Here is an 11,267-nt window from a genome sequence, read left to right as displayed (position 1 = left end):
GTCTCTAGTCCAGGAAGATCCCACATGCCAAGGAGCAACTAAGCCCATGTGCCACAACTACTGAAGCCTGCGTGCCTAGAGCCCATGCTCCGCAACAAGACGAAGCCACTGCAATGAGAAGCCCGTGCAGCACAATGAAGAGTAGCCCCCGCTCGTCCAACCAAAGAAAGCCCGTGTGCAGCAACGAAGACCCAACTCAGCCAAAAAAAAAAAAAATGAATTTTATGATACAATTACATCTCAATTAAAGAAAAAAAGGAATGATAGGAGAATAAAAAGCAGCACAACTAAGGAATGAAGCAAGTGTTCCTTTTTGACCTAACATTTTCTGTACACTTACTATGTTCCAGACCTATGCTGGTTGCTAGGAACCTAAAACAAAGTCACTACACTCTTTTCAGGCTCCTTCTCCTTAGCCTACAAATGTCATATTTCTCCAGAGTAGAGCAGCTTTGAAAATGCAAAAACAACAAATATAAGCCACAGACAATTCAAGAGAATGCAGATATTTACATTATAAACTCTTCTAAATTACCCAGAATTTTTTTTTTAGGTTTCACTAAATATGGGGAGAGAGAAGAGATATGCTTCTAATACTGGTATTAAATAACTCATTGTTCCCCAATGCTGATAATGTCATTTCCCAAGAATTATTATTTTAAGAGCTTCATTTCATTTATTTGAAATTTTTTTTACAAATAATGTTTTTGATAAATCTTCCCTGATCATATCCCTTTGGAAGTATTACTTTCTCACTGACTCCTGGGTTCTCTATTTTTGACATTAAAAACCTCATGATAAAAACAAATATCCCAAAAGATGCTTTTTAATACTTTACTACAATATCCATATGAAAGCTTGTTTTTCTGTTATAAGAATAGGTAAACAACAGAATTCTCTAAACTAAGAAATCAAACGTTTTAGGCTCTAATCCCAGATTTTTATGAATCACAGAAAATCTGATATCCTGATATGAAAGCTGCATTTCCATAGAAGAACAGCTCACAAAAATCAAAGAATTAAATTTAGACAGAAAACTCTGAATAGTACTTTAAATAGTGCAAAAAAGGGCATGTTCTCCTTAATCCAAGACATTAGATATTTCTGATACTTTCAATACACTATTTATATTAACTTCCCAAAAGATAGAGCTAAAATCTACATTAAAATTACCTTATCTTTGGCCTCAGGAAGTGTGATTTCTCTAGGTTCTAAAAATGGTATTTCTCGAAAAGGTGGAACACCTCTGACTATATCTGGTACATAGTGTGTATGAAACAATGGCAGCATTGAGTATCTTCTTTCACCTGATAAAGGCACTATGTGGTTAACTATAGTTGGCTCTTGGTGAGGTGAATGGAAACGTTGTCGTTTACCATCAAGAGGAAGATTCTTTTCATCGCTTAATCTCCTGAAAACAAACAATAAACCTTAGTGATTAAAGATATAATTTTCTGATTACAAATAGAAAACACTAAAAATATATAAATAGATGACAATACTGACTTTTTCAGCGAGGCCACATTATTAGCTCTAAATGAATCTTAAAATATTCATTTTCGGCATAAGAGATGCCTTAGAGAACACTTTAGAAAAAATGTGTAATAATGATGCATATTTTTTTAAAAAACAAACCACATATATATATTAGGGTTGGTCTCCTGCATTTGAACTACTACAATACTTCATATCAGCAGCAAAAACTTGGCAGGAGAATTTCTATTTATAGAATCACTAACAATAAAAGATCCAAACTCTAACATAAGGAGGATAAGATTAACTGAACTGAGTGCTATATATAAAAAAGGGCTCTTTGAGACCACCTATGTTCTGGTTTATCAGTAGGAAAGACCAAATTAAGAGACAGTTACCTTTTAAAAAAGCTTTATATAAAGACATTGGACAACTAAAGAAATCTGAAAATGAACTGCATTTCAGATAACAGTATTGTATTAATGTTAAATTTCTTGGGCATGATCAATATATTTTTGGTTATACAAGAGAATATCCTTGTTCTTAGGAGGAATGCACTGATGTCTTGCGGGGTAAAGTGCAATGATGTCAACAACCTTCTTCCATATCACTCAGAAAAAAGTAGGGGTAGGGAAGGAAAAAGGCAGAAAAAAACAAATCTCGCAGAACCGATGAATCTAGGAAAACCACATACAGGTGTTCATTGTACTATTCAAATTTTTCTGGAGGCTTAAAAATATTCAAAACAAAAAGGGAAAAATAATTTAAAAGTAATTATTTGTGGGAAAAGAAAGGTATTTACTTTCTTAAGCTGTTTACACCATAGGAAATTATCCTATTCCTTCTGAACACTAAAAATTTTATGAGTCATAGCCACCTGAAGGTTTTTATTTTAATACTCTTGGGATTATGTCAATTACTCTCTCCTTGACAGACCCACAAAATAACTGGTACTCCTACTCACAGGTAAAGATGCTAAAAACATAAGTGTATATTTAATTTTTTTATTATTTTTTTTTAAATTTATTTATTCATTTATTTTTGGCTGTGTTGGGTCTTTGTTGCTGCGTGCGGGCTTTCTCTAGTTGCGGCGAGCAGGCTCTTCATTGTGGCGCACAGGCTTCTCATTGTGGTGGCTTCTCTTGTTGCACAGCACGGGCTCTAGGCACGTGGGCTTCAGTAGTTGTGGCATGTGGGCTCAGTAGTTGTGGCTTACGGGCTCTAGAGCGCAGGCTCAGTAGTTGTGGTGCACAGGTTTAGCTGCTCCACAGCATGTGGGATCTTCCCTGACCAGGGCTCGAACCCATGTCCCCTGCATTGGCAGGCGAATTCTTAACCACTGAGCCACGAGAGAAGCCCCTTTAACATTTTTTAAACATAAAATTTAGAGATTTATATGCTGAATATCTTCTATTGAGAATGTCAATTTTAGTTTTAAAAATACATACGTATAATTATGAACTAGTGGAATTTATTTTCATTCATGATTCACAAATGGGCTATCAAGGCAATTTCTAAAAAATGAAAATTTGAATAAAGTCAATAATTTAAGCATCATTATAAAGTTTTCCACAATGACAACTTTGAAGAACAATTCACAGTGCTTCTAAGTATGGGATGTAGAGCCAAACCACCTGGTTTCAAATCCCAGCTATGCTACTTCTACCTGAATAACCAGATCATTACTTCTGTGTGCTTCAGCTTTCTCCTCAAACGAAGAGGCGTAACAGTACTTACCTCATAAAGTGTTGTGAAACTTAGTCAAACCATTATTTGCAAAGTCCTTAGAACAATGCCTACTACACATAGTGAGTGATCAATAATTCTTAGCTAGTGTTATTTCTAGTTGGACATAAAAGTTACGGGATGTTTATACAGACTATAAATAGCAATATCTTGCAAATATTGCCAAATATTATTTTAATAATCACCCCTAAAGTTCTATCATAATTATCCCATGATACATCAATTTCTTTTAATCAAATTGGTTAAAATGAATTGATTCCTGACTTCTCTATAGAAAGCTTTATGTCATGTAGAAATTTTCACTATAATAATATTTATCATGGAACCTTACCTGTGTAAGATAAGTCAAATAGTAAACTTTACTAGAAAGAAAGTGTTATAGGCTGAATTATGTCCTCTCAAAATTCATATGTTTAAGTCTAGTACTTCAAACTGTGACTGTATTTGGACACAGGCCCTTTAAAGAAGTAACTGAGTTAAAACGGGGTCATTAGAGTGAGCCCTAATCCAATATAACTAGTGTCTTCAGAATAGATTAGGACACCAAAAACACAGAGGGATGACCATTTGAGGACAGAGAAAGAAGGCAGCCATCTATAAGCTAAAGAGGGAGGCCTCAGAGGAAACCAAACCGGCCAACACCTTGATCTTGGACTTCTAGCCTCCAGAATTTTGAGAAAATTAATTTCTGTTGTTTAAGCCACCAAGTCTATTGTACTTTGTTATAGCGGCCCTAACAAACAGATACAGAAACCCATCTGATTTAGTTAAAAATCTCAACTACAATTAGTTATCCCTAAAATTTTTTAAATACTTTGAAGTTTTAAAATTCTGTTACAGGACTGACCACACAGGTCCCAGAAAACAAAATGTAGGGCATAGTGTCCATTCAACTTAATACAAGATACAGTGTTAAACAGTTCCCCAAAATGCAAATTTTTCTTTTAAAATAAGTAAGAAATACTTACTTCCTTCCTCGAAATAATGGGGAAGTTGAGGTCTGTATTGGACTGACATTTCCATATGTCAACTGCTGTAATGATACAGCTCTAGACAAGCTACCAAAGACAAAGAAAGAACAGTAGTAGTATACATTTTTTTCCTTAAAAACAAAAAACTAATTTCAGAAAAACTAAACAGTTCACTGATCAAAAGAAAACAAGACATGATGACATTTTCTCTAGCTCCAAATGTTTCATATAAAAAGGATTTGTGTCAAGTAGAAAATGAAACTTACAAATGACATGGGCCAAAATAACACCGTACTTACTCTGTATTCTGAAAGTTGAACTGTGCATCTATAAGCTGCTGGTGTGAATAAAGACTTGGTGACAGGGTGAAGAAGTTATTATGTTGTTGATGGTTTGGAGTGAAAGGCGGGCGACCCAAAATTGAGTTTGGGAACATGCTCTTGGTTCACTAAGAGTAAACATGTATTCTTCTACCTAGAATAGTTTTAAAGATAATTTATTATAGCTTAAAGATACTGAACTCTTTGGTAACTAGCATCTGCTAATTAATAAACAATTAGTTACCAAGTTACAAATTTCATTTGCAAAGTTATTTTTTTAAAGTTCAAACAGATCTCTTAAGTCACACCATAAGTATCTTAAGTCACACCATAAGTAACAAAAAAAACTTACTAATAATAAATTTTAAATCTAGATGAACCACATAATTCAAATGATAGTAAAATCTGTGCATTTCTAATTTTATGATGAATTTTCCCTAATAAATTTATCCTAATATCAACAAATCTTTTAGAATCAACTTAACACCATTATACTCTGATAATAAAAAGAAACCACCCAAGTGAGACATTTAATGAAATCCTACAATTTCTTACATTTATTCCCAATCTAATTTATTCAAAGGTATAAGCTGTCATATGACAACCTGATTCCCAGGATTTAGATAGTACAGATCTGATCAAACAAGGGATGGGGAGCTTCCCTGGTGGCGCAGTGGTTGAGAGTCCGCCTGCCGATGCAGGGGACATGGGTTCATGCCCTGGTCCGGGAGGATCCCACGTGCCGCGGAGCAGCTGGGCCCGTGAGCCATGGCCACTGAGCCTGCGCGTCCGGAGCCTGTGCTCCTCAATGGGAGAGGCCACAGCGGTGAGAGGCCCACGTACCACAAAAAAACAAAAAACAAAAAACAAGGGATGGAATTTGTATCACCTAGTAACTGTTCATAAAATTCTGAGATTCCCCTCAAAGTCTAAACAACTTATAAAAAGAACTTCCAATAAAAGAGTTTGTTCCACATGAATGGGGAAAACCTAGGTACAAAGCAATCAGAATCGTTCACTGCCCCAAGCAGAAGACTAGATATTTATTCTTTGCAATGACTGACCCCAAGAGGCTATAAACTTACAAAGAGTAGGGTAAGAAAACAAACTGAAAACAAGTATTAAGTGAAGTCTACAAAGTAAAAATAGGATCCCCAGCCTGCATTCCCAAGTCAGGCAATTAGAAAACTCATCTATGGGATAATGGAACACGAAACCATATAATACAGTAACCAAAGAACCTGTAACATAGGAACAGCCGCTCACCAAGAAAAAGTTAAGCTAACTCGCAACCTATAATGAAGCCTACTATTGAACAGCCTACTCATGCACATAAGCTTCCAATTTAGATTTCTAGTTAGAAAACAGACATCCATGGATCATCAAAAGTTTAAATAAAAAAAAAAAGGCCTAGGAATAAACAGAAACAACACCTGCAACAAATGAAAAGTGAGGAGAAAAAAAAAACCCTCCATAATTAATGAAAAAACATTGCATATGTAAATAAGAATGTGTTTTTTAAAAAGCAGAAAGGGCTCTTGGAAAATTAAAAGCAGAAATATCCAGCAGAAAGCTAAAAGATAACATTGAGGAATGAACAAAAAGGAAAAATTGGTGAGGGCAGACAGGAGGCAGGACAGTAAGAGAAAAAAATATAAGAGAACCAAATTATGTGGTCCAACATCCAATATAACAGAAGTTCCAGGAAGACCAGAGAAAACACAGAAAAGGAAATTACCAAGTAAATAAAAGAAGAAAATGTCCAAGACTGAAGAACACCAAGCCTTAGATTGAAAGGACCCAATGAGTATAAAGCACAACTGAATATATATATATATACACACACACACACACACACACACACACACATATACATACACACACACATATAAAGGTATATTACAGTGAAATTTCAGAATATCAGGTAAAAGAAGCTTATAAATATTACAGAGAAAGAAAATGTTATAAACAAAGGGATGGTATGGATAAACAAAAAGGTCCTACCATATAGCACAGGGAACTATATTCAATACACTGAGATAAACCATAATGGAAAAGAATATAAAAAAGAATGTATAACTGTATCGCTTTGCTATACAGCAGAAATTAACACAACATTGTAAATCAACTACAATTAAAAAAAAACATACACCAAGGGATGGTAATCAAAATGGCTTTGGCCCTCTCAGTAGCAACATTGGAAACAAAACAAGGAAGTGAATGCCTTCAAGGCTCTGAAGGAAATGCTTTCAAGCTATAATTCTATACCCAGCTATACTATCAGTGCAAAAGGAAAATAAAAACATTTTTAGACATGTAAGTTATCAAAAAAAAAAAGAAAAAGAAAAGAAAATCTGGGATCTAGGAAAAGGGAGATCTAACACAGGGCAGAGACAAATTCCCCAGGATGATGGTGAAGGGAAGCTAAACAGCTTAAGTTAGAACACATAGAAGTCTTCAAGAAGATATCCAAGGAGGAAAAAGATTAACTGGTAGATTACCTTATATATCTGACCACAGAGAGGAGTTCAGCTAACGGAGCAGAAATAATTATAGAACAGAAATGCAGCAAGTTAGAAATAAATTACTAAACTACAGACAAAACACACTCAAAAGGTCATATAAAAAAGGAAAAATAATCAGTCACCTACTTGGTTCTTACAATAACATGAACATTGAACATACTGATTTAAACAAATTGTAATATATTTATTATATATTTCCTACACTGTATTTATTTACAGATTACAAATACTATATGCTACATATATTTACATGTTTATACACACACATAAATCTCACAATTTATGATGAAAAAGGGTACATAAAAGTGGTAAATCCTCATTTTCAGTAGATGTCAATCTAAAAAACAACCTTCATAAAAATTTCTGCATTTTTTTTTTTTTTTTTTTTTTAAGAACAACAGAGGAAAATAACATGGAAGCTGCTAAAAGAAATGGTAATTGCCTCTGGGACTAAGACGAGATGTTTAGAAAAATTAGAATAGGAGACAATAAGAGAGAAAAGAGAAAGATCTGGGAAGAAACAAATAAGTCACTCACAGAAACTTTATTCCTTTTCAATTCTGTAAGATTAAAATTTCCTAGACTGGCCAGAGAGTGAGATTCACCAGTCCAAGGTTCATAACAGATTATGGACAACAGTCTTGGGCCACCATCAGATCCCATCCCAGTGCCTGACTCTAATCTGGACCAGAGACAAGGTGTTACCTCCAGAAAACAAGAGTTTGTCAGCTTTCTTGAGCAGGCCTTTATCTCTTGCTATAGGAAACTGATTAAAACAAAAAATCAATACTATCAAATCTGCTAAACTGTACTCTCTGATGTTCACTGATGAGTGGAAATATCTTGAACCAAGCAGGATTCCAGAGAATTCTTTATTAAAAGTACACTCAATAATTGTAGAATGCCAGATCTAAGGCTGTCAACTAATGCCTTCTTCTCCCTTTGCCTGGGCTTACACTGCTTCTTGGCTTCCTTGACTCTGCTTCTCTGATTCAACTTCCCATAAAACAATTACTATTTCATAGAATTCATTAGAAAATGACATTAAATACAATTCATTATAATGAATTTTGCTTGATATTTAATTTTGTTGTAACACAGATACTATAGATCTGATCAAACAAGAGAAGGAATTTGTATTCAGAAAAACTAGAATTAAAACACTCTATATTCAGATTTATTTAAATCAGTTCATAGTTAAAATTCTACACATTTTGTTTATACCTATAAATAATATGCTTGTGTTTTTCTTCAGGCTTGAGACCCAAAAAGACATAATAGCCCAGACCTCACCTAATTTCTATTGCATTATATGGTCAGATTCAAACTTAAGAATAAGTCAAAAGATGTCTTGTAGCCCAGAAGTACTCCTCAAACGACCAAATTATCTACGGCTTAAAAGCTGAGAATGATTCCATAATCAAAAGTGTACTTTAGGGCAGTTATCTAAATCAGCCTATCCCTAATTCCCAGATAAGCATCAAAGGTTTTCCAGCGCCTCCAAAACAAAGTTGGCCCTCAAGTCTGGCTCTTAACCAGGCCAGCCTTCAAAGTGGGGAGGATCATTCCTAGGGAATGTAATCAATGACATTCAATGCTCTCCAACACAAGTATTCTGCATGACCATCTAGAGATAAGGAAGTAAACCAAAAGCCCATGAATTTCAATTCCTCTTTCTAATATTTCTCCTAATACATTCCAACACTAATTTTGATGAAGATAAAAATGACACCAAAATAATAACCTATTATTATAAAACAATATAAGGGATCATTTTTTAAACAGAATAGAGTTTCTGAGAATAAAATCCAGCAAAACTATTACCATACCAGATTTAAGGGGACCTCTACAAAATTTTAAATCTTTTTCTTTACATTCTGAATGAAAGCCTTCTTCACCAAGTAGACAATGATCCATAAAAAAAAAATTACTCCACATTAACCACGGTAGCAGGTGTAAGAAATTTTATAATAAATAAAATCCAGATATTGGTGGTATCCTATTTTTCTTAGTTTGAAAATGATCAATTTCTCAATCTGTACTCGACTATAAAAAAGAATAATCTAGGTAAATTTTGAACTGCTTTAAAACTGTTGCATTGGTTCTTGCCTTAAGCAGAGAATCTTAAGGATTACTTCTTGACTAAGGTTGCCCATTTGGAAGTTACACAGGTTTATTTGTAAATAATCAAATATGAGACAAGGTAGTAATGGAGTAGTTCACAAAGTAATTCCTAGTGATATAGCATTTGGTCCTATAACTTACAACCAGGAATTTCTGTCCTAAACTTGACCTCTCCTCCAAGGAATTAGAGAACACTCAAGGTTACATAATTCCTTCATCAAGATTCCCTGGAAAGTGGAATCTACCTAGTATAAAAACCAGAAATGTAGTAGCAAATCTAGTTATCTGTCCACTTTGTCCAAATGCCTTTGATCCCCTAAACTCACTTTTCTTCCTCCACAATGCAAAAAGTCCAACTCCTAAATCCTGCTCACCCTCTGTCAAACCACCCACAGGTTTTGAAAACGACATTCCTTTTTTTAAATTAATTTTTATTGGAGTATAGTTGCTTTTACAATGCTGTGTTAGTTTCTACTGTACAGCAAAGTCAATCAGCTATACATATACATATATCCCCTTTGATCAAGAATTAGATCCCATCCAAGTATTAAAAAATAATCTAGCCACATGATTCCAAATGGACATTTCTTAAATACCTATTTCACACAGAGCCTGTTACACTTCCTGATCAGACAGAATTGGGGCTATTCACACCAACAGAGTAATGTTACCATTATTTGGCTATTAATCAGTACATATTAAGAGCCTTCTAGCTGTTAATGCCATGTTTAAAGCCTTGTGGTAACAAAGCATACAATACGAGAGTATTTACAAAAGTAGTATGTCGCCTGTAATTCAAATACACAGACTTAGTGTTCAGTTCTGATCTTTCCCCACAAAACCATACACCACACGTTAGGTTGCCAGTGTAGCTTGAGTTTAGTTTCATTTTCTTTTTTGTTCACCCTATTGATATACCAATATAAATAAACGACTGCTATTTTAAACAAAGAGCTGAGAGAGGATCAAACAAGGCAGGGAACTTGGATAGTAGAGAATTTATGAGACACATAAGCCCCCCGTGTTCTGACCTAGAAAGAGATGGAGAACCTATCTACAAAGGCTGAACGGTGCAAAAACAAAAGGGATAGACAACAATCTGACAGTCCTAACCTGTGCAGTTTCCTGTAAAGCTAAGAACTGAGACAATTTCACAACCATTTAGTGAAAAGTCTTAAATTTTAAATTATTAATCCAGATATTTACCTTAGGTCTTCACCACCCTTTGAAACCCCATGCAGTGTCCCAAGACAGTCTTCCTTGTTTGGTCCTAGACTGAGGACGGGGCGCGAGAAAGACAAACGAATGGGAAACGTTTAAGAGTTCCTAAGATTCTTCAGAAAGTACCGCAGCCTGGGGGCCGCCCATACGTCTGGGATATCAGAGAGATTATGACGGAACCTCCCACGCAAAACACTACAGTTTCCGAAAAAGTTCCCGGCGCCCAGCCCCCCACCCGGGCCTATACCGTTGCTTTCCTCTCCGAAACCCCCTAACTCACAAGTATCTTCGGGGAAGGCTAAGCAGGAGGTTCTACCGGCACCGCCAGACCAGGAGCTCCAGAGCCGGAGCAGGGACGGCCCGGCGCGCTCGGTCCTAGCTTTCTCCCGAGCCAAAGGAGGTAGTGCCCGCGCGGAATGGGTAGGCCCGGCTCCGGACTGCGATCTAATTCCTGGGCTCGGCGGCCGGGGAGGTGCGACACAAGAAAAGGCAGGGCCAGCAAGGGTGAGGGAGCTCGAGGGCGGCGGCAAAAGAAGGAAGACCAAAATGTAACCGGAAAAAAGAGGCGTAGAAAGCCCTGTCAGAAACACCCGGAAGACCGACGTGACCCCGGATGGAAACAGCGAGTAGGAGGACGGAGGTCATACTTCCGGCAGCCGCCTCGCTCTCTCCTGCGAGCTCTTCGCTCGAGTGCGCAAGCGCACGGCTCCTGGGGGCCCGGCTGGGAGGGAGTGGGACGCTCAGCGGCTGCGAGAGCGAGCGCGAGCGCGTAGGGGAAGGGCTGGGACTGCCTAGAGAAAGGCGGAGCGGCGGACGGAGGGAGGGTGGGCGGCGGAGAGCTCCCCTGGGCCCTCCCCTCAAGCTCACATTCTGATAAACATTTTTTT

At 36.7% G+C, this 11,267-nt stretch overlaps 1 protein-coding gene across 9 annotated transcripts in view; it reads right to left on the bottom strand.

Annotated features, from left to right (window-relative positions):
* Positions 1-11,018, bottom strand: part of TENT2 (terminal nucleotidyltransferase 2) — a 59,689-nt gene extending 48,671 nt beyond the window's left edge. For 2 of the 9 annotated variants that reach the window (XM_028493028.2, XM_055086636.1), the window contains exons 1-5: positions 10,661-11,015; positions 10,366-10,434; positions 4,490-4,664; positions 4,188-4,277; positions 1,174-1,411 (exon numbers count right to left, since the gene is read on the bottom strand). In XM_028493028.2, coding sequence (XP_028348829.1) covers positions 1,174-1,411; positions 4,188-4,277; positions 4,490-4,626 — 465 coding nt within the window. In that variant the 5' untranslated portion in view covers positions 4,627-4,664; positions 10,366-10,434; positions 10,661-11,015. Of the gene's footprint in view, positions 1-1,173; positions 1,412-4,187; positions 4,278-4,489; positions 4,665-10,365; positions 10,435-10,660 lie in introns of all 9 variants that reach the window. The other 7 variants (XM_028493023.2, XM_028493026.2, XM_028493027.2 and 4 more) reach the window with 6 other exon arrangements.
* Between the last annotated feature and the right edge of the window lie 249 nt (positions 11,019-11,267).

The sequence above is a fragment of the Physeter macrocephalus genome, chromosome 8 (assembly GCF_002837175.3).
Source record: "Physeter macrocephalus isolate SW-GA chromosome 8, ASM283717v5, whole genome shotgun sequence".
Classification (NCBI taxonomy): domain Eukaryota; kingdom Metazoa; phylum Chordata; class Mammalia; order Artiodactyla; family Physeteridae; genus Physeter; species Physeter macrocephalus.
Note: the sequence above shows the minus strand (reverse complement) of the source record. Positions and strands in the feature narration are given on the sequence as shown.